At 47.2% G+C, this 21103-nt stretch overlaps 9 protein-coding genes and 1 non-coding gene across 12 annotated transcripts in view; 5 read left to right on the top strand and 5 right to left on the bottom strand.

Moving 5' to 3' along the window:
* Positions 1-17: 17 nt before the first annotated feature.
* Positions 18-3081, bottom strand: LOC9659720 (peptidyl serine alpha-galactosyltransferase). The gene is made up of 8 exons (XM_002969296.2): positions 2696-3081; positions 2469-2639; positions 2157-2400; positions 1900-2100; positions 1394-1833; positions 1170-1334; positions 868-1111; positions 18-804 (listed from the first exon to the last, which is right to left on the bottom strand). Exons 1-8 carry the CDS (start codon positions 3025-3027, stop codon positions 94-96), a joined length of 2508 nt encoding a protein of 835 aa, XP_002969342.2. The 5' UTR covers positions 3028-3081; the 3' UTR covers positions 18-93.
* Positions 3082-3173: 92 nt separating this feature from the next.
* On the bottom strand, positions 3174-3770 carry LOC9660613 (cytochrome b-c1 complex subunit 6). Its single transcript, XM_002969295.2, has 4 exons — positions 3661-3770; positions 3517-3607; positions 3371-3460; positions 3174-3297 (listed from the first exon to the last, which is right to left on the bottom strand). Coding segments are annotated over exons 1-4 (216 nt in total). The 5' UTR covers positions 3663-3770; the 3' UTR covers positions 3174-3264.
* Positions 3771-3775: 5 nt separating this feature from the next.
* On the top strand, positions 3776-5030 carry LOC9659719 (50S ribosomal protein L21, mitochondrial). Of its 2 annotated transcripts, XR_002992289.1 has the most exons (6): positions 3776-4107; positions 4175-4255; positions 4326-4427; positions 4481-4555; positions 4631-4800; positions 4891-5030. XR_002992289.1 is itself a non-coding variant. In XM_002969513.2 (5 exons), the coding sequence occupies exons 1-5, from the start codon at positions 3787-3789 to the stop codon at positions 4742-4744; spliced, it is 693 nt and encodes a 230-aa protein (XP_002969559.1). In that variant the 5' UTR covers positions 3776-3786; the 3' UTR covers positions 4745-4875. The 2 variants fall into 2 exon arrangements, 1 of the variants encoding a protein (XP_002969559.1); XM_002969513.2 differs by lacking the exon at positions 4891-5030 and having other exon boundaries at positions 4631-4875.
* On the bottom strand, positions 4853-7165 carry LOC9660612. The gene is made up of 6 exons (XM_002969294.2): positions 6756-7165; positions 6374-6669; positions 6116-6321; positions 5832-6033; positions 5340-5768; positions 4853-5279 (listed from the first exon to the last, which is right to left on the bottom strand). Exons 1-6 carry the CDS (start codon positions 7135-7137, stop codon positions 4926-4928), a joined length of 1869 nt encoding a protein of 622 aa, XP_002969340.1. The 5' UTR covers positions 7138-7165; the 3' UTR covers positions 4853-4925.
* Positions 7166-7373: 208 nt separating this feature from the next.
* On the top strand, positions 7374-9306 carry LOC9659718 (uncharacterized UPF0442 protein C7D4.12c). 2 transcript variants are annotated; one of them, XM_024674493.1, is made up of 6 exons: positions 7374-7877; positions 7941-8161; positions 8212-8427; positions 8482-8683; positions 8741-8907; positions 8959-9306. In XM_024674493.1, exons 1-6 carry the CDS (start codon positions 7489-7491, stop codon positions 9276-9278), a joined length of 1515 nt encoding a protein of 504 aa, XP_024530261.1. In that variant the 5' UTR covers positions 7374-7488; the 3' UTR covers positions 9279-9306. The 2 variants fall into 2 exon arrangements, with proteins under 2 accessions (XP_024530261.1, XP_024530260.1); XM_024674492.1 differs by having other exon boundaries at positions 8741-9306.
* On the bottom strand, positions 9256-10621 carry LOC9660611. The gene is made up of 5 exons (XM_002969293.2): positions 10549-10621; positions 10191-10487; positions 9926-10127; positions 9621-9855; positions 9256-9564 (listed from the first exon to the last, which is right to left on the bottom strand). Exons 1-5 carry the CDS (start codon positions 10585-10587, stop codon positions 9351-9353), a joined length of 987 nt encoding a protein of 328 aa, XP_002969339.1. The 5' UTR covers positions 10588-10621; the 3' UTR covers positions 9256-9350.
* A 76-nt stretch (positions 10622-10697) lies between these two features.
* On the top strand, positions 10698-10770 carry TRNAK-CUU. The gene has a single exon. It is a non-coding gene; the product is annotated as a tRNA-Lys (tRNA).
* Positions 10771-10844: 74 nt separating this feature from the next.
* Positions 10845-13833, top strand: LOC9659717 (transcription factor IIIB 60 kDa subunit). Its single transcript, XM_024674545.1, has 18 exons — positions 10845-10998; positions 11052-11133; positions 11189-11297; positions 11354-11439; positions 11488-11564; positions 11625-11681; positions 11742-11854; positions 11913-12013; positions 12054-12140; positions 12194-12274; positions 12329-12484; positions 12542-12700; positions 12748-12879; positions 12939-13019; positions 13075-13212; positions 13272-13355; positions 13429-13482; positions 13537-13833. Exons 1-18 carry the CDS (start codon positions 10934-10936, stop codon positions 13783-13785), a joined length of 1911 nt encoding a protein of 636 aa, XP_024530313.1. The 5' UTR covers positions 10845-10933; the 3' UTR covers positions 13786-13833.
* Positions 13834-19203: 5370 nt separating this feature from the next.
* Positions 19204-20733, bottom strand: LOC112346099 (phospholipase A1-Igamma2, chloroplastic-like). The gene has a single exon (XM_024674190.1). It carries the CDS (start codon positions 20731-20733, stop codon positions 19408-19410), a length of 1326 nt encoding a protein of 441 aa, XP_024529958.1. The 3' UTR covers positions 19204-19407.
* Positions 20734-20809: 76 nt separating this feature from the next.
* The window catches only part of LOC112346098 (phospholipase A1-Igamma2, chloroplastic-like), a 1845-nt gene continuing 1551 nt past the window's right edge, over positions 20810-21103 (top strand). Inside the window, exons 1-2 of the mRNA XM_024674189.1 lie at positions 20810-20838; positions 21013-21100. Coding sequence (XP_024529957.1) covers positions 20810-20838; positions 21013-21100 — 117 coding nt within the window. The remainder of the gene's footprint in view (positions 20839-21012; positions 21101-21103) is intronic.

Below are 21103 nucleotides of genomic sequence, written 5' to 3'. Positions count from 1 at the left end.
CTAACTTAAACCTTAGAAAAAGATCGAAGGGCTCGCCGCATTTCACGCGATCCAACGGTTTATTTTCAACTCCACATAACAAAAATTGCTAAGCTATGGCTGATCTAGCAACTGTGAAGAACCATTTGATTCTTCCTCCGCCAGGAGCTTGTTTCTCCTTCTTGAGATCTTCTTCGTCCCACCATTTTCATGGTGATTGCGCTGCCTGGAATAAATTGCTGAGATAACCAGCAGGAAGCAGCTTACCAGGAGCGTCCACAGCGCGATCATCCAGTACCTCGGGCTGAGACTTATCACTGGTAGCCGCTTGAATCTCTCCAAAACACTGCGTCGTCGATTGGATGCCATGAAACTGTTGAGTGCCTCCCTGTCAACCGACTTTTCCACCACCACTGCTTCCTCAGAGCCTTGCTTTGCTTCTCCGCGGCTTCCGAATGCTATGCTGGAGTTCGCAGCAGTGGTAGTAGTGGTAGTAGTGGTAGTCGTAGCAGCAGCAACACAACCGTGCTTCCTGTGATGGATGTCGAGTGCCTGGTTGATTGTGCTGATGCACTCGATGCTTATTTCGTCCCGGCGGCGCTCGCCTCTGTCCGAAGTCGTGAGAGTGGACGGATCTGGGGGCTCTGGGAATTTCCTCCAGCATTTGCTCGTCATGTTCTCGTTTCGCCAGTCTGCCTTGTCGAACTTCCAGTCACCTACTGAGAACTCGAGACCGTAATGCAACACCCTCGGCTCACTTCCTTCTTGAGGTACATAGCCGGGATACAGCATGATGTCGTCACGAATCCTGTGCCTTAGCTCAATCTGTGAGAGCGAAGAAAAAGAAAAGTTGAAGACCAAAGTATAGTATGGTACTTTCTTTGTTACCTCTGCAGCACCGAAAGAGTATCCGTACATTTCACTGATCCAGCCGTGTGCGTATTGATCTCCTGTGATGTTGGTCGCCCAGTGTGCTTTGTCAGCTCGAACTTCCTCAGTCTTGAAAAGCCAAAGTGGTGCTAAAGCTCGGACGTCCTCGATGTGCATGATAATAACTCCTCCAACTTTGTCACAGGCTTCCGGGTGTCGAGTGTGAAGCTGGGCAAGCTCATTGTCACAGCCGATCAGATAGCTGCAGCAAGCACACAATCAGAACAAACACGACTTGAGGTAGCAGATGATTTTCTTACTTGTATGGAGCTGAAACTGGGTGTCCTCGCTCTGCATTGAACTCCCATGGCGTTATTGGTCCTCGCATGATCATGTCCGCGTCTAAAATAACGAGAAAATCCACATCGGTTACAACGTGATGTAGCCAATGTAACACTGCAGCGGGCTTGTTGATGGCTGGATACCTGCAAAGACGTATTGAGACACCAAAGAAAGGCAAAACAAGACATCGGGAAAGACGTACCAGTCTCCGGTGAGAGGGTGCACACTCATCGATGGTACCAGATGCGTCGGAGCGAGATCCATTCCTTTGTAACTTTTCAAGTCCTTCTCACTGCAGCTAAGTAACCGTGTGATATATCCAGGTTGACCACTGAGCTTGAAGCTATGGACGAGACCAACCGTTTGCCAGTCAAAATAGGCAGAGCATTCAGCAGAGAATAAGGTATGGATTTTCGGATATGGCCGAGGTTCTTGCTGCTCGGCATTCACTGTTTCCGAAGCCTTCTTACTGTGTGCTGAAGGTTTCAAGAGGTAGTTCAAGAAGCTCACATAATCTGACTTGGGCTTCGGGCAGGCCCGCTTTTCGTGATGAAGAACAAGACCCGCGTTAATTGTGTTGATGCATTCAACGCTTAAGAGAAAACCTCGAGCTTCATCTTCGTTTGCGTTCATTCCTCTCACCTGCACAACAGGAAACAAGAAACTTAATCGAGAACAGCACAGAAATCAGAATAACATTGTTCGTACCATGTCCGGATGTGGGGGAGCAGGGAAAAGACGATTACAATCGTAGACAATATTATCATCCCTGTGACTTGCTTTGCCAAAGGACCAGTTTCCTACTTTAAAACCGAGTCCGTAGTGAAGCAGAGAAGGTTCCACACCAGCTCTGGGAGTGTAGCCGGGATACAGCATCACATCATCGTTAATCTTGTGACGCAATCCTACCTGTGTGACAAAAATGAAAAGATTGTAATGTCTGTCCCAGAAACTTAATTACAAACCTCGGCAGCTCCAAACGAGTAACCATACATCTCACTGATCCATCCCGAGCTGTAAATGTCCCCTGTTATGTTGGTGGCCCAATGTTCTTTATCTTGTCTCACCTCCTCCGTTTTGGAAAGCCAGAGAGGTGCCATAGCTCTAAGGTCGTCAATATGCATAGCTATCAAACCACCAACCTTGTCACAAAACTCTGGGTGAGCGGTGTGTAATTGCGCAAGGATGTTATCGCATCCAATGAGATATCTACGAAAAAACATCACAATATCAAGAACTTCTCTTGTCTCGGATTGAAGAACGTCGCGAAAACTTACCCGTAAGATGCAGAGACTGGCTTTCCTTTCTCTGCGCCTAGATCCCATGGAAGCAAAGGCTTTCTAATGATCATGTCAGCGTCCAAGATCACCACCCAGTCTACTTTCTTGGCATCCTCACTGTGGTTGAGCCAATGGACAACTCCAGCCGGCTTGTTAATCGCAGGATACCTAGAACGAAGAACACATCTTAGAACAAATGTAGATAGATACGAGAAATTTCTTACCAGTCTCCAGTGACGGGATGCTTACTCATCGAAGGAACAACATGCGTGGGAGCCAAATCCATGCCACCATAGCTCCGGAGCTGCTCGTCCGTGCAGCTGAGAAGCCGCGTGATCGGCCCGACATGGCCGCTGATCCGGAAGCTGTGCATGAGCCCGACGGTCTGCCAATCGAAGTAGTTATTGCATTCCACCGAGAAGAGCGTGTGAATCCTCCTGCCAGGAGCTGGATCCGCCGCCGCGAGCGCCAGGATCGAGCACAACAAGAACGCCACCGCCAAACATCCCATAATCTCTCGGCGCCACTGCCAATCACTGCCTCCTGGAGCTCGCATTTAGCATTGCGATGCGAAATTTCGCGATGCGCTGGCCGATCGATCGATCGAGCCACCAAGAACCTATAGAACCCTAGCTCCTGGCGCAAGCGAAGACTTTTTCCCCTCTAAGCTAGCAACGGAACTCTTCGTCCTCATTAAAGATAGCACAGGAATGTGGCTTATTCGTGACCTTTTATTCGATAGATCTGGGAGCATGGCACACGATCACGACCTTGTTCTTCTTCTTCTATCTACTCATTTTAATCGATCAAAAAGCCGCCTCGATACCTGCCAAGAGAGGGCAAAAAGCAAGAAGCTCAAGAACAGCGAAAAGAAGGGATCTTGATCGAGCAAAACTCACGCATTTGTCGATGCAGTGCCAGAAATCCAGGTACTGCCCCGTGCAATGCTTCGATCCAGTGTCATCGTCCTCGATTCGCTTGCAACACGCCTGTTTCATCCATCGCCGAGCGTTTCCAGAGCAAGAAATCGAAGCTTGGGCTCTACCTGGTAGGCAAGAAATTGCTTAACGCATCGCGGCCGGCACATCTCCTCCAGTTCAAGCTTGGGATCCTGGAGCTCCTCCGCATCGTCCGACCTAGCAGCCACGGCGAGATCACACGGAATGTGAGCCGGAAGAGAGAGGCTTACATGATGGCGCCGCCGCGATCCCTTGCCGAGAGGGACCAAAATCACCACACCCTCGTTTTCTAGGGCTCTTGGGGAATTTTAGGGTAGCCAAATATTTGCTTGGAGAAGTAGGGTTTAAGCGCGAGAATGGGGACATGGAGGCGGCTCTCGATCGCGATGATCCGCTCCTCTGGCGCCTTGTTCGATCGTCCAGAGGCGCCGCAGAGGTTTGGATTAGGTCTGAGGAAGCTGCATTCTCTATGGCGCGAGAGCCAGAGCCTGGGAATGGAGCTGGATCTCAAGCCCGGGGTGGAGCCGAGGGATGTCCGTGTGATGTCCTTTGGCGGTGTCGATCGAAAGAGGAACTCCGATGAGATTATGAAGGCTTTGGGCTATACCGTCGTTGGACGCCTGGTAGTGGACAAGCCTCTGGCTATCCCACGGCAGGACGCATTTGCAGTCTTCCAGGTGCTTTGATTGCTCAATGTGTTCTACGCAAAATCTTAAGCCTTTTTTTTTTTTCCTGTCTACGTAGATTGGAGCGAAGCAGTTTAAAGTGACTCCAGGCGACGTTCTTTACATCGAGAGGCTGAAATGCGCAAATGTGAATGACAAGGTGAAACTTTTCTTTGGTAGTTTTATGTTTTGTAACGAAGCTTTTGATTTCTTTTCGTGTTCTTGGATAGTTATCGCTCCACAAGGTGATGCTACTGGGGACGAAAACAGAAACTGTTGTTGGAAGGCCATTTGTGCCTGAAGCTACCATTTCTGCGATTGTGGAGGAGCATGTAAGTTGCTCCTCAAAATAATCTATTTTTTGCTCACTAGTGACTTTGTTCAGGCTCTAGATGCCAAAGTCATCGTGTTCAAGAAGAAACGAAGGAAGAACTATCGTAGGACCAAGGGCCATCGCCAAGTATAATCTTTGTTTTACTATTAGCGATCTTTGGCGTGTCCTATGTTAACGATTTTATGTGATTCTGCGTTCCAGATGCTCACGCGGATAAGGATCACCCGTATCAATGGCCTCGATCAATATGTTAATAACACGCAAGTGGAACAAGCACCAGCATCCACAGAAAATGTCGCTGCCATTCCTGCTTAGGAGCACCAACGAGGCGGGCCATTGTAAATTCCGGAAAGAATCTTTTTGCTTCTCAGGTACGGATGTTTCCCATTAGATTGATTCCAAGGTCCATTGCATAGTCAATAAGACATTGACACAAACGTTTATTATTTTTGCTTTATCAGTATCATTTCCAGCCACTGTCGAATGCTACTTCTCATCAAACTCTAAAATCGACTAGCACCGGATCGATGTATTTGGGGACGTCTCGCTCTTGAGGATGTTCCGGCAGGAGTTTCGCAATTGATATCGCCGTTTCCAGATACGTCTTGTGCTTCACTTCCGGCAACTCGTCCTCAAGCTTCTCCTCCTCGGCTAGTGCCGCGTACTTGGATTTAAACTCGGGCATGAACGTCCAGGCTCCGGATCTCCAGTTGAACTCGTAGAGCGGAATGAAACGCTGGCCGTACTCGGCAACAAACTCGATAGCGGACAGCACGAACTCGAACTCTTCGATCGACATGAAGTACGCAAAGTTCAAGCGAGCCCATCCAAGTCGAACTCCACCATATCCCTGGACACGAAGGAACAACAGAATGAGCTAGAAGATGGTCTAGATGGATTGGAAACTTACTCTCTGGATTGCATCGCGGAGCTTTATGGAGACGTTGTGGTCGACATTGAGAAGAGCATGGCCGTAAGGCCCGGCACAGGAACAGCCACCTCTCGACTGGATGCCGAACAAGTCGTCCAAGAGTTTGACAATGAACCGGCCTTGCAGGATCTTTCGTTTCTCCAAAACTTGGTCACCCGGTTCCGTCGCGTAGACAAGAAACGAGAGAATAGCAGCACGCTTCGCCTCCGTGTTTCCCAGCAGCATCACGTTCGGGTTGGCTGACAGTCGCTTCAGCGCGGTGGTGATGAAGTACTGCTCTCTGGACTCGATGAGCTCGTATCCCATCTCCTCTTTGATCCAAAACGCTAAAGCAGCCTTGATCTTCTGGAGAATCGGTGGCGTTCCGGCGTCCTCTCGTGCCTCGATGTCCCTCAGGTATAAAGTATCCTGCCAAAATGGTATCAGTCACGTTTTCTTCGTTTCAGCTATGGACCACAGATTTGAGCTCACTTCTTCCGTGTAGCCATTGACGAAGTCGACTGCGCCACCCCCAGGCGTGGATGGTGCTTTGTCACGCAGCAAGTAGAGATTCTTGTTGATCAGCAGCAGCCCAGGTGTTCCAGGTCCTCCGACGAACTTGTGGGGGCTCAAAGCAATCGCGTCGTAGCCATCGAGCTCTCCAGCGCGCATTTCGATGCGGACGTAAGGACCACTGATCGAAAGCGCAAGAGGGAGTGAGAATCAATGCCAGGGCTTGGCCTTATCCAAACGAACAAAAAAGAGAAAATGTTTACCAGCTAGCGAAATCGAAGCAAGCAAGCGCACCGTGGCGGTGGAGCTGCCTAGCGATTGCTCGTGTATCCGCGAGAATTCCAGTAACGTTGCTACATGCTGAGAAGGAGCCGAGCTTGGGACGCCCCGCAAACTTTGGATCCGCGAGTGCCTTATCGAGAAACTCCACGTCGAGTAGTCCTTGCTTGTTCGTGGGAACTTCCACCACCTACAGTAGAGCCGAAACTTCATGAGACAAGATATCGATCGATCTGACTCACCTCCGCAAGACTCTGGCGCCAGGACAAGAGATTAGAGTGGTGCTCAAACGGGCCAATGAACACCACCCAGCGCTCTTCGTCCTTGAGTGTCTTGACAACTCGGTCCCGGAGAATGGAAGGCACTGCGAGGCCCATGACCTCCTGGAGGCGCTTCACAGCAGCAGTGCATCCGGAGCCACAAAAGAGGAGCGCATCGTCGGCGGTAGCTCCAAGCGAATGTTTGAGGTAGCGAGTGGATTCGTTCACCAGGAAGGAAGTGGTGTCTCCCACGAAGCTATCCTCGGCGTGAGTGTTCCCTGGGAATCGATAGGTAAAAGTAAGAACCAGAACCAAAATATTTCGAGCAGATCGAAGGAATTGGTAGGAGCAAGGAAGAACGCACCGTAGAAAGGCATGATATTCTGCGTGATGAAGCTTTCGATGTGGAACAAGCATCGGCCGGAGGCGGTGTAATCGGCGTAGAATAGATCCCGCTTGCCAAACGGAGTGGAGAGCTCGTAGCCCGATCCAATGAGCTGCGATCGAAGCCACGCGCATTTGGCATCGTCCACAGCGGCGCCAGCGCCGGCGCCATCGATCTTGGCCTGGAAGAGAGCATCCGGCACCAGCTCCGCCTTGCAAATCTCGGAAAACCCCAGGCTACATTCCCGCCATTGCGCCGGCTGGGACGGATCATCCTCCTTGACGTAAACCCTACCAATGCCGCAGCATCCACCGCAATCGCCAGCTCCTTGAAGCTCTTCCTCGCCAGCGATGGAGCCCATTGTGGAAGGCCAAAAAAATAGAGGTGGTGGCAGTAAAGGGAATCGAACCCCAGACTTTATATTTCGGGCATGAGAATATGACAAAAGAATATCGGATATGCTCCACCCATCGAGATTCCATCGCATTACCGCGGTTCGAATCATGGCCACGTACTTTTTTTTTAAGAGTATGCTGGCGCGAAAACCCTAACCTCTGTCTTCTTATTTACGTGGCGTGGCGTCTGCCATGGCGCGATTCGTCGATCGCCCGGCGCAAATATTTTCTTTCTCGAGCAGTAGAAGAGAAAGCGATCGATTCTAGGTGCTCGATCGCCGCGGCCCTAATCTCCAGGAAATGCGAAGATCGATCCAATGCTGGGGCTGTCAGGGATCCGGGAGAAGCTCATCGAGGCCACCAGTGGATTCGCTGCTGCGTCGACATCGGCCGAGGAAGGAGGAAGAGGAGCGCCATCTCCAAATTTCCGCAGGAAGGGCTCGCTCGTGGCTTCCCCTAGGTATTTCAATCGCCGAGTCCCTGTGGATACCTCGCAGAATCGTGATTTTTCCAAGAACGGTAGCCATGAGCTGCGGCGGAGGTTCCTCTTCCGCCTTGCCATAGCTCTCCACACTTACGGCAGCTCGGCGTCGAGGACTGAGCATTTGATCGAGCGCGCGGCGGAGAGGCTTCACGTAGATACCAACATTGCTGTGTTTCCAACGCTCATCCTTCTGTCCTTCAACGATATCGACGACGATCTCTCGTAAGTAAATTTCTCCTTGAGTAGCTTGACAAATCCATGACAACGCTCGTTCTTCTTTCCCAGGTCTGAGATTCATCTCATAACTGTTGAGAGTGAACTCGATGTTGGAAAGCTCGCTCGGGCTGACGAGCTCGCCATTAGCGTGGGAAAGCGAGATACTCCACTCGTCCTGTCCTACTGGAGACTAAAAGCAATCGCTACCGCGCCCCAGGAATTTGGAACTTGGTGGCGGCTCTTTAGTTACGCTTTGTCTGCTTCAATGGCTTCGCTTCTCTTCTTCAATGGTAAGCACTTCTTAAAGTAAACCCGCAGAGACTCTCACTAAGCATGGCAGGAAACCTCTGTGACGCTCTCTTCAGCTTTGTTCTCGGACTCTTGGTCGGCGTGCTTGACATTGTTGCATCACGCTGGCCACTCTTCGCCAGTGTCATGGAATTCATTGTGGCAGTGCTGGTCTCGTTCCTGGCCAGAGTATTTTCAATCTACCTCAAGAAGCTGAAGATATGTGTTTCTTCACTGGCACTCTCGGCTCTGGTGGAATTGCTTCCAGGTATATCAAACACTTGCTTGTGATAATCACTCGTAATGGCTTCTACTTCTCCAGGGATGCCTCTCACTCTTGGTGTGAGCGAGATGGTTGCCAAGTCTCACGTCACCGGCACCTCACGCGTAATTCATGGCCTCTTCTCGGCCTTGCAGCTTGGATTTGGATTGGCAATCGGGGACAGCTTCTTGTGGTGGTCAAAGGCTCACGACAAGGCTCATTGTACTCCTCCATCAATCTCGAAGTGGTGGAACACGTTATGGTACTTTTCTTAAAAGCGTTAAAGAGGCTTGAGCTTTTTTTTCTTCCACTCGTGCAGGCTAGTCGGATATATCGTCGCTTCCAATATCCTGCTGAATGCTCGGTTGAGCCAATGGCCAGGGATGGGACTAGCTGCGACCGTCGGCTATGTCGTTGCATATGCCACAGACAAGCTAGGAACAAGTGCATCGACAGTACTTGCCGCGTTCTCAGTGGGGATCACTGGTAATTCTTGTCTTAAGTTTCAAGTTCCAGACGATAGCTCGTTTTCCACAGGAACTTTGTACTCTCACCTGACGGGAGAATTGCCTCTCGCATTGGTGCTGTCCGGTATTCTACTCTTGGTTCCTGGAGGCCTTGGAGTGGAAGGCATTGCGGCCATGTTTGGAAGGGACGTAGCTTCAGGCATGGCATTTGTGTTTGATATGCTCGTTGTTGCTCTGTCGATAACCATCGGTCTCCTGATTGCCAAAATCGTGCAACCGGGCTTCGGAGCTAGCAAGTTCATGGCTCATAACAAGAGCACACTTGCAGCCCACCTGGAAGACGATGCCTCGGACGTAGAAAGGGAAGAACAGGAAAACATGGCCATATGAAAGCCTTAGCCGCGAGAAAGAGTCTGAAAACGAGTAACCAGTCGCCAAATTATTTGTAAGAACTCACATTCTTTATATTTCCTGCTCTGATCTCTGCTGTTGCTCCTGTTCGTGGTCTTGCCCTTCAGTCGCGTTCGAAAAATCCGGTTTTTCATTCGCTGGCTGGGTGCTCTCGGTTGCCTCGGTGATGTTCGCGGGGGCAGCCTCTTCCACTTTCCCGGACAGCGCGAGCTTGGGCGACCACTCGAGAATTTCGTCAATGATATTGGAAACGCCCTTCTGGTACCTGCAAGAACGATGTCAAGCACAAGAAAAGGTGACAAACACAAAGAACTTTCGGACCTGGCTCGCGCTGCCTCGTCAGGAGAATGCCTGACGCAAAACCACACGACGCCGATGGTAACGCACGTAAAGGCGAGGCGAGAGGTCCACTTGGGTGGCTTCTCGTCCTCCTTGGGCGGCTCGGGCCAGAACTTGATGATCTCCGAGAACGAGGCGTCATCGGCGAGAATGTTGGGGAAGAACCAGACTCTCTTCCCGAGTAAGATATACGAAATACCAAAGATCATCCACCTGACTGGAAATATCATGCGAAGAGCCATGAGAGATGGAAGAACTTGGAAGACAAAGTTCTACGAGAGACTTACTGATGAGTATGCCGAAGATCAAAACCAAAAGCGTGAGGCACAGGTACATGACAACGAGCTTGCACCAGTGAGGAAAGAGTGGAAACAAGCAGCAAGCCAGCGTCAAAACTGGTAGTAAAAACGAGAGCACTGTTTGCCATAGCGGCCGCTTCCTCTCAAAAGTCCATGCGTAAAACGCATCGTTTTGTGAGAAACTTTGGTCCTGCGAAGAAGATCGATCAATCGTAAATTTTGAGGAATGGCAAAAGGTTTTTTTTCCTTTTACCGGGCACAGTTGGAGACGAGCCGGCCACTTGGAGAGCTTCTTCTTGCCCGGCCGTAGCGATTTCACGACTCGCTCGCAGCGCAAGATGAGCTTGGTGCGCAGCAAGAGATTCGCGACCTCCTCCTCGTCGCTGCCGAGGCCATCCTTGACGAGATCGGGATTGGCCTTGAGCATCGACACGAAATCCTTGCCCCGGAAATATTCCACCCTATTCTCCTGCATGACGGCCCATCGCGACTCCAAGCTCTTGTGATCCCTCAATCTCTCCGCGAAGACCTGGATTGGATCCACGGCATTCTGGAGCAGGGCACGCTCGTCAATCTAGCTCGAGAATCCTGTGAGAGAGGAAGAACCCTACCTTGCTGGGCGCGCCATCGGCGCTCTTCCGCCTCGTCATGCTCGCTCCCAAACAGCTCTACCCAGGTCGCGGGTTCGATCCTCGCCCGATATAACAGAGAGAATATTCTTTAACGGTGATGGGAATCTCCTGGTCTTCTTCGCCGACGTGCCGTCTTAGCTCAGTTGGCAGAGCAAGTGACTCTTAATCACACGGTCGAGGGTTCGATCCCCCCAGACGGTAAAAGAGGCGCGGGCAAAGGCCACAGTGCTTTGACATGGACGCTATTCTCTTTTTTTGAGAGCGTCTGTGGCATATTTAGGTCAGTGGCATTAGATGGGGGAGGAGGCGGTGTTCTTGGCGGCGATCTCACGCGCCGATCGATCGTTTGGCCTTCTGCTAGATCATGGTGTGGTGCAGCTATTGCGCCAAGGACCAGATCGCGGACAGGGATGACATCAACGGATTCACGTAAGTTTTGATGGATTTCCCCCTTTCTTTCTATCGCGATCGTGGCGATCCAGGTGCTGCACGGGTTGCGGCCGCGTTCTTGATGATAATGTGTACTCGTCCGAGCCTACTTTTTGCAAGGGATCCGCTGGACAGGTTTGGGAAGCTTCGTTGTAGCGTGCTTGATTCTTTTTTCTTGTGGAACTTGTAGAGTCAGCTGGTGGGAAATATCATCCGATCTGGACAATATTCACGCATTGGATCCGACCCGGGGTATAGTGGCTTTCAATCTGCCTCGCACGAGAAAACTTTGGAGAGAGGTTTGTGATTGTAATGTAGGTGTTGCTCTTCTTTGTTTGATGGTTTATCTGGTCAGGAAGGAATGAAATCGGAGATATTGCGGACAGTCTATCAATCAGTGGAAGAGATGATGCAGTGGGTGCTGCTCACCGGCTGTATGTGGTACGATGCTTATTGCCAAAGCTGTTTTTTAAGTCTTTCTTTCTGCAGCTTGCGGTGGAGAAGAGCTTCACGAAAGGCAGACGTACTCAACAAGTGGCAGCTGCTTGCTTATACATAGTGTGCCGGTACGTTTCTCGTCCCCTGGATTTATTTTTTTCCTTGTTTTGTTCTCATTGATTTTTCAGGCAGGAAAATAAACCTTATTTGCTTATCGATTTTTCAGACTCGCTTCAAGTAAATGTGTAAGTTTGGACGTTTGAAGTCTAATCATTTCTGACAAAAGAATCTGAAAGTTTGAACAGATACGTGCTTGGAGCTGTGTTCATGCAACTATGCAGGTTGCTAAGGCTAGAAGAACATCCGATAATGGCAAAGCCTGTCGATCCGAGTCTCTTTATTCACAGATTTACAGATAGTATATGAGTTTTCAGCTATTCTATTGTTTTGTGACTGACTTAGTTCTTTCTGCATAGGACTGTTGGGATTAAGCAATGGCTCCTTCGGACGGAAACATCATGCCATTGCGAATACCGCATTAAGAATTGTTGCCAGTATGAAGCGGGATTGGATTCAGGTCGTTTACATTTTCAATTCGTTTATAACCTCTGTTACAGACAGGCAGAAAACCAAGTGGAGTTTGTGGTGCGGCACTATTTGTTTCGGCTCAAATTCACGGTTTTGAGTGCAGTAAGAGCGATGTGGTAAGAATGCACTTCCTTTCGTACTGTGGCTTGATGCAAATGTCTGCATGCAGGTGAGTGTTGTCCATGTTTGTGGCGATACTCTGACAAAGAGACTTGTCGAGTTTGGGAATACAGAATCAGGAAGCTTGACGGTATGTATTTAAGATTGTTACTACTTTATAGCCGCGTTATGTAAAAACTTGTAGCCCGAGGAGTTCGAGGCTAAAGCAAAAGAGTTGGAACTTCAGGAGCCTGTTCCTCATGTGAATTTCAAAGGACATTTAACCGAAATTCTTTGCGAACATAAAGAACTAGGTGCGTCACATCATGCCCATGGTCTGTGCAGAAGCTGCTTTGACGAGGTTTTTTTTTTTTTTTTTCTACTTGAGTTTTCGCCATTTTAACATCTGGCTTTTCAGTTTATGAAAGTATCTGGTGGTTTGGAAGGAGAGTCCAATCCACCTGCATTTCAACGAGCCGAAAAGAAACGTTTTGATGCTGAGAAAAGAAAGCTGAAGGAGTTTCTCTTAGAAGACCCTGAAGAATCGCCTGTGCGTGGTAAAGGAAAGGCTTTGAAGGTATTGAATCCCTTGTTTGCTTATGTATTTAACTATGTGATCTGTAGCTTGATGAAGACATCGAGTTAAAGCAGCTAGCCATGTCGGAAAGTGTCTTGGAGGATTTTCAAGAAAACACAATTCCGGAAACGGGACACTTACTCGCGGAAGAGGCTTTGTCGGATCTCGACGACGAGGAGGTAAGTAACGTTCAGCAATCATTAATATAGTTGATTAAGTTCATGTCCTTTGCCTACAGATGAATGCGTACTTGAACAACGAGGAGGAAGTACGACTGAAAACTGTCATCTGGACAGAAATGAACAAAGAATACCTTCAGGTAGGCAGCTCACGCTTTTCTTGCCCGAACTGGCAAGACATTTTAAAATCCACAGGAACTGGAAGCCAAGGAAGCAGCAATAGCTGCAAGCGAAGCTGCACAATCTGCCGCCCTGTCTGCGATTTCGTCTGGGACTGGATCCGCCGCTGACATTGCCGCTGCTGCTGCCGCTGCCGTCGCGAGCTCCAAAAAGGTTTGTGCACGTCTACGAAGCACCTCTTATTTGTTTCTCACGCCAGTGCATGTGTTCAGGCAAGAAAATCGAGAAAAGTTGCTGAAAAGAAACCTCCGGCAGAGTCCGCGGCAGAGGCAGCACGTCGGATGCTGGAAGCAAAGGTGAGAGAGAGCTATGTCGATTGATAGCACTGTAAGCGCAGCTAAGGCTATGTTTGCTTGTTTGTGTGTGTAGAAGCTGGGATCACGAGTTAACTTCGATGTTCTGGACAAGCTATTTGACCGAGAGGTACGAGCGAAAGCTTTCTTCTCGATGAAGTTCGTCAATGTTTGATCCGAACAGGAGAACCCGCAAGGATTGGTGGACGTAAAATCATCTCCAAAACTCCCAGAAGATGGAAATGCGATCAGTCCCAGCAGCGCTGTTATAGACGAGAAGAAAGAAGTGGATTATCAATGCCATGGACAAGAAGATGGGCAGGAAAATGGAGGAGGAGAAGCAGAAGAGGAAGAGGAAGAGCATTTGGAAGAAGATTGCGAGGGAGGACTCTATGCGCAGCCGCAAGAAGAAGAGTTCTATGAAGAGTATTAAAACGATTATAAAGTTAATTTTATGGATCGATCACCAAAATTTGATGCACGAGTATCTTTCTCCAAGGGACTTAGGTTTAAATTGAACGGTTCAGATTAACTTGGCTACCCCCATAAAGCCAAAAATCTTCCTGGCGGCCACATTGGTCCTCGCGAATCGGCTCGTCTAATGGCGAGGCCGAGGCCGCTGGATCTTAGTTTCTTCCACGTCCTGCGGTGCGATGTGCTAAGAGCAATGCCGTTGGTTTGATGGCTCCCAGCTCTGGGCAAGGTGAGAGCTTCGATGCCACCCAGAGAATCTCCTCGTATCACTTTTATGCAAAGTTTCACAGTGTGGAAATGGAAACAGTGTGGAAGCTCTCATCAAGTGCTGCTGCTGCTCACACATTGGATTCCGCATGAAGTTCCAATCAGATCGACGTGGCTCTTCTCTTCCAGATTATTGGAAGAAAAACTTTTCAGTATGAAGGTAACCCCTCCCAAATTCAAGCGCCAAATCGCCAAATCCCTCGCAAGTTTCCCTCGCAGCCAGATGAAAATACTGACAAAAAGAGATGAAACAACAGGGACTGTAAATGCTAGAGCTGGGTGACGGCGGAAGGCTTGCTCCTCTTATTACTGTGTGCCCTTACCTTACACACTTGGAGAACGTCTACATGGCCGTGTTAGACGCGCGGCTGTGGCTCAGCTATTCACAGCTTCCTGTCGAACCTCTCTTCAGCATTCTGATTATTTATTTTTTATTGATTTAATTTTTTATGAAAACTTTTGTTGCTCATGCATGGTTTATAGGCAAGGCAATTCGTATGGGTTCCGCTCGACCTGGGCGGCAGCTGCAGGGCAAGCCTCCCTCCCCCTTCTACGCCCTCCAGATGCAGCTTGAAGCGAGCAACTACTTGGGCATGCTCGGCGACCCGGGGTCGACGGTGTACTACGTGACGCCAATGGATTTTGAGCCAGGGAGACGCGGCTGGTACATGGCAAGGATGTCGAGATTGGGGCGGGGCTTCCTGCTCAAGCGCGGGATGTCACCAAACAGGTTGCAGCAAGCCTGGCTGCAACGCCCATTGATGATGATGAGTTCAAGGCCCGCTTCCTCAAGCACAATAAGATGACAGAAACATCTTCCATGGCCAAGCTCCTGGCTCACCGGTGTCTAGCGGGCGATGCAGTGTTGTTTCTGCTTGTGTGAAGTAGCTTGCCGCTTGTTGGTATCAAAAGAATCAAAACAACATCCACGAAATCCCAGATCCATTTTAAAATTGAATAGCCACTGGTTTCTAGCGACCTTCATGCACCGTTTGTGGCGATAGATGACTTGTCGAGTTCATAATCCACTTATTCCAACCATAGATGCTCAATTATAGGTCCCGTTAAGCATCATTGAAAAAAATTCCTATAGTGATAATGAGGAGCTTACTACTTCAGTGCAAGAGAACACTTGATCAAGTAGGTTTCTCACGTCTATAGTCATCCTTCTGCTTTAGACTTTACCTGAAAGCTAACATGCACGGAGCATACGATTGTTGGTGCTGTGGCAAATGCGCTCACACAAAGGTGTCAAAGAGAAACACTGTTGGGATGGGATTTTGTAAAAAAAACACAGCTTAGATTGGAATTTACAACAGTACAAAAGTCCATTAGAGGTATTTTCATTTTTTCGAACAATGCATTAGGCAAAGCACTGTATGAGCTACTAGCTGCTGCTAGGAAGCATCTAAGTTCTTCCCAAAGCATTGAAGAGAAATGTTTAAATCAAAATGCACATATCAATAACATGAGTTTGAAACTAAATCTTTAAAAAAATTCACAAAGGTTGCATTTATATGTTTCTTTGTAAATTTTGTTCAAAAACTCATATCTGTCCTTTGAGCAATAGATTATTATGCTTTAAAATTCGAACAAAGAGTTCCTAGTCAAGATCAGTTTATTCCACATTTTTCTTTACAATCTTATATCCAGGAGAATCTTAAATGCCCAATCTAGTGGAAGACTAAGATTCAAGTGGTTTGAAGAGCTGATTTCTCTTCTACTCTTGCATGTACTAGCCTAAAAGTTTGTTCTAAAAGATTTAGGTTGCAAAGTCTGGAATGCAAGTAGTGATAAGAATTACTTCCATTTTGGTTTCTACCATCATAAACTGATAAATAAATATTTTTAAAAAAAAACTCATTGGTGTGATCAATCAATCAGAACCAAACTAAAATGAGCACTGCAAAGACAAAATGTGTGAGTCTTGTAACTTATTTCTTAACATTAGCCTACAAATAGTGCTCAAGAGTCCATATATAACATAACCACCTTCACATCCCAAGCCAGAAGGAAAGCCTTCAAAAAGTTTGGACATTTAATACTGTCTAAATTCACATAGAATGAGCTTTAGGACCATGATGATAAAAGTCATAGTCACAATCCTAATCCCACTTTTGAATGAAGACTTACAAACACTAATAACAGTGTCTGGGCTTTATGAGCTTGATCTTCATTACCTTTTCTAGCTATAGAGAAGAAAGCTATTCACACAGATAGCTTCAAAGTGAAGGACAGAGAGATAGCCCTCTTGAAGGAAAAAGAGGAAGCAAGGTGGAGATCATTGAAAAAGACAAGAAACTTGAAACAATCACTGTATTACAATTTCCTAACTCCTTATTTTTAGGTGAGTGGCAGATTGGTGTTTGAATGTCATTCCTGTTTAGCAATAATTATAAACTTGTTTATCATTTATAAATCAAAATTATTCTTATTGCATATCAAATTAGATGGTAAAATAAATACTACTGCACATTGCAGGTTTACTTAACAGTTCCAATTAATCAAATGAAATTTTATAATTTATAAACACAAGATTGATCTTATTGAATATTAACCATTAAATGGTAGAATAAACTAGAATTTTTAGGAAAGTTTATAAATTATAAACATGTTTATAAATTATAATAAAATATTAATCTATATAAATAACAAGAATATATAAGCATATTCTAGGTATATCCACTACATGTTTGCTTAAGCAAACAAAAAATAAGAAAGTGTTTAGGAAAGTTATAAATTATAAACATGTTTGGAAATTATAAAAATACAAGATTAATCAAAATGAATAAAAATTATTTGGTAGAACTAAATATGTTTCTCTTTTTCTTAAGAAAACCATAGATTATTATAAATACAAGATTAATCTAATTAAATATTAATATTAATAAGTATATCTAATTATATTTAAAGCAAACCAGTTTTAAATGGGCATAGAGGCACACCTCACTGTGCTCAGATCTTGATTGCCTTTGCTCATCGTGCTGTTCCCAAGCCAATCCTCCACCAGCCCTAGCTCCCCCCCACCCCTTCTCTTGCCCCTGCATCCCAAGAAGTCTCATAACCTGATCCTCTAATAATTAGATATACTAATTAAATTTAATATTTAAATAGATTAATATTGTATTAATAATAATTTAAGCTTTGCCTAAGAAAAAGTGAAATATATTTAGTTCTAATATTCATCAAGATTAATCTTGTATTTATAATTTCCAAACATGTTTATAATTTATAACTTTCCTCTTTTGCAAAGTGGTAGTGGATATACCTAGAATATGCTTAGATATTCTAGGATATTTTACCATCTAGGTTGTTATTTATTTAGATTAATATTGTATTTATAAATTTAAAACATGTTTATAATTTATAAACTTTACTAAACACGAATTAGTTATATTCTAGTTTATTCCGTACGTGCATGGCTGGGTCACCCTCTGGGTGCCATTTAATGGTTAATATTCAATAAGATTAATCTTGTGTTTATAAATTATAAACATGTTTATGACATAAATTTTCATTTGATTAATTAATGTGCAGCAAATTAATATTTATTTTACCACCTAATTTGATATGCAATAAGATTAATTTTGATTTATAAATGATAAACATGTTTATAATTATTGATCAAATGGATTATTCAATAATACTAAACAGGAATGACATTCAAACACACCTAAAAATAAGGAGTTACTAAAATTGTAATACAGTAATTGTTTCAAGTTTCTTGTCCTTTTCAATGATTTCCACCTTGCTTCATTTTAGAATGAGGTAGAGGATCTCTCTTTCCTTTACTTTGAGGCTCAGGGTGAATAGCTTTCTTCTCTATAGCTAGAAAAGGTAATGCTCATCAGTGTCTAAAGCCCGTTATTAGTGTTTGTAAGTCTTCATTCAAAAGTGGGATTAGGATTGTGACTATAACTTTTATCATCATGGTCTTAAAGCTCATTCTGTGTGGGAGGGGACGCACAAAATGTCATGGAAACAATACAGAATTTAAACAGTATTACATGTCCACTTTTTTAAGGCTTTCCCTCTGGCTTGGGATGTGGTATATACGGACTCTTGAGCACTATTTGTAGGCTGATGTTGAGAAATAAGTTACAAGACTAACACACATTTCGTGTTAGTCTTGAACCATCAACCTTTCGCTCACCAGGAGAAAGATATAGAAATGGAAAGAACAAGCAACGAAGGAGATCACCGACATCCATTCCATTCGGGAATTCGGGCATGAGACCTTGTTGGGCATTCCCGCAAGGAGCGAGTTCAGCTCCATAGCTCGCACCCGGGCTCTTGACGCCCGTGTTCCATGTCACAAAGATATCGCGTCTCTGGCGCGCGACAACGAGGCCCAAGATGCTGCCAAGAGGTCTCCTCCAAAAGCTGCTTCTTAGTTTTTAGTTTTAAGAAAATGGAGGCCTCGGGCTCTTGGCTGTGGGAGATCAGCCCAAGAGACCTCATGCACCAGAGGGAATCCTACACTACATTCGCCCCGCCACGTATAACACGAGGTGGCTGCTCGATCCATCGTGGCTTGGATCAACGGTACCCACATCAAATTTTAGGGTTCAACAGCCGTATCTCAAGTTCAAGTCCTTTGGCTGCTTACTTGAACAATGCCAAAGAAGTACGATTGAAAACTGTCTTCTGGACGGAAATGAACAAAGGACGTTTGTCCTGCCAGCACATTTTAAAACTCAAAGCAATAGCTGCAAGCAAAAGCTGCACAAGCTGCTGCTCTGTCTACAGTTTCGTCTGGAACTGGATCTGCCGCTGACATCTCTGCTGCTGCTGCCGCTGCCATCGAAAGCTCCAAAAGGTTTGTGCATTTCCATGAAGCAACTCTTGTTTGTTCCTCACGCCAGTGCACTAGGGAGTATATATATTGTTGAAATAAAGCTTGCAATACAGAGCAAATTCAAAATCAGAGCAAACAACACAGCCCGCAACTGCCAGCTACTCCTGCTAGCTCACGAGGAATCGGCCAACCCCATGCATCAAAACATCACTCACTACAGCTGCATCATCGATCTCCTCAGCTGCACCGCACTCCCTTGTGGCCAAGGAGCTCAAGAAGGGAAACAATGCAAGCAAATTGTTTGTACCAAAATGTAAACTAAGTTTTTCAAATCAAGATATTTACAAGATTCAATCGAATGACCCAAAGCAAAACTCTATAGGCCATTGCAAGCGTGCCACCTTTCAGATATACGTGCCAAACTGAGCTTGGTCCTACTGATCGGCGTGAGGCCTCCGGAAAAGAATGAGTTTGTAAAAGTCCACCACCGTGATCGTGATGGAAGAAAGACGGGCTCTACTGCTTGGTGTCCTTAAACCACCAGCTTGCTGGAACTCCAAGCTCTGCCTTGAGATAGTCCGATCTCTTGTTCACCAGTGCGATATCCCGGGTGCCCGAGACACTGAAGGGCTTGCTCGGCCCTTGGTAGCCATCAACCAGGTGAAGCAAGGCCTCCAAGTTGTGCAGATCGGTCAAGCCACCGTCTTCCCTCAGAAACGGAGAGATGTTGCTGCTGAGCTCAAACTCGGTGCCAACATGGGTGTAGGCCCATGGGAACCTGTGGAAGATGAGCGAGACAATATCACAGCTGTCCTCGTTGACAATCACCCCTGGAACTTTGGGCACCAGGTCTGCGGCATTGCGTGTCTGGAGGACTTTGAGCCCGAGCTCGAGGCACCTGTTCTTGAAACCCCGGTTCCCAACTCGGGGTGCCGAGAATGTGAAGACGGACACCGGGGTATTGCTCCCGGGCAGCCCAAGCTCTGTCACGTCGTAGGCGCTGAGGAGTGCAAGCGCGCCACCCAGGCTGTGGCCCGTGAACGTGATACTCAGCTGCTCGCCCTGGTAGAGCCCGACCAATCGCTTGATCTCCGAGTGGAGCTGCTGCCTCGTGCTCATCCCGGCCTGATCGCCGGGGACTGGAGACGTGTAGATGCTGAGAAATCCCGTCTCCACTTTCACGCCTTTGGTGTTGTGATCCGTGGGGTCGAGCCCGGTGGGGCGGAGGAGATCCTTGAGGTTCTCGATCCACTCGAGCTGCGTCACCGTCCCGCGCCAGGCCACCACAATGTCGCGGCGTCCCAACCGTCGGATGGTCTCGTCCGACGTGGCAACCGCCACGAAGCCCATCCAGTTGGTGTCCGACGTCCACGAGTCGTCGCCGGGTTGGGCGTTGGAATTGGAGCGCTTGAAGAAGCTGGGCAAGCCCAGCTGCGATGTTGCGTAGAGATAGGCCGTGATTTCGTATCCCGTGCTTGGGAGTCCCACGGATTGGAGGAGCTCCTCCTTGGAGAACTTCGTGTCTCCACAGAATTCCGAGCCCTCGCTGTATTCGAAGCCGTCGTAGCAAGCCTGCGCGAATTCGCCGTATCGGATGATCTCCCGCCGGAGCCGCTCGTCGATGGAGGCGTTGGCGGGCGGGAGGAGCGGACTCCAGTGGCATGCATCGCGCCAGCCTGAGCTCAGCGCCAACTGCGTCTCCTCGAGCTCGACAACGCGCGCGCCATGACCATCTCCTTCAGATCTCTCCAACGTTCTTCTCTTAAATGAGAATGACAATGAATCTCCTTCTCTCTCCAACGTCCTTCGCTTGAATGACAGTGACAATGAAACTCGTTCCATGATCTCGATGCTCGCTCTGATGGGCTTGGACAATTGTTGATACGCCTATCGATCGATCAGCTCCTCCTTGGCTAGTATGGTTGCAATGAATCAGATGATCGCTTCGTAAAAAACTTCTCCTTTTCTTGGCTCTCCCTCGGTGTAAATTGCTGGTGGAATGCTGAGATTGGCAGAGGATTTATAGAAGTATCGCTTTCAAAGTTTGCCACCGGGTCAAAAGCATATACGAAATTCTCGCGTTGATCTCTTCAATTTCTTCTCGAATGGGAAGCATAACAGTCAAAGTTCAAGCCACCAAACTATACGCAAGGAGGTATCGCGTCTTGACCAGCAGACTTTCATTGAACTTTCACCTCTCATCCGTCCAGTG

This window comes from Selaginella moellendorffii, unplaced genomic scaffold, assembly GCF_000143415.4.
Source record: "Selaginella moellendorffii unplaced genomic scaffold, v1.0 SELMOscaffold_12, whole genome shotgun sequence".
Taxonomy (NCBI): Eukaryota; Viridiplantae; Streptophyta; class Lycopodiopsida; order Selaginellales; family Selaginellaceae; genus Selaginella; species Selaginella moellendorffii.
This window is presented reverse-complemented; position numbering and strand designations above follow the sequence as displayed.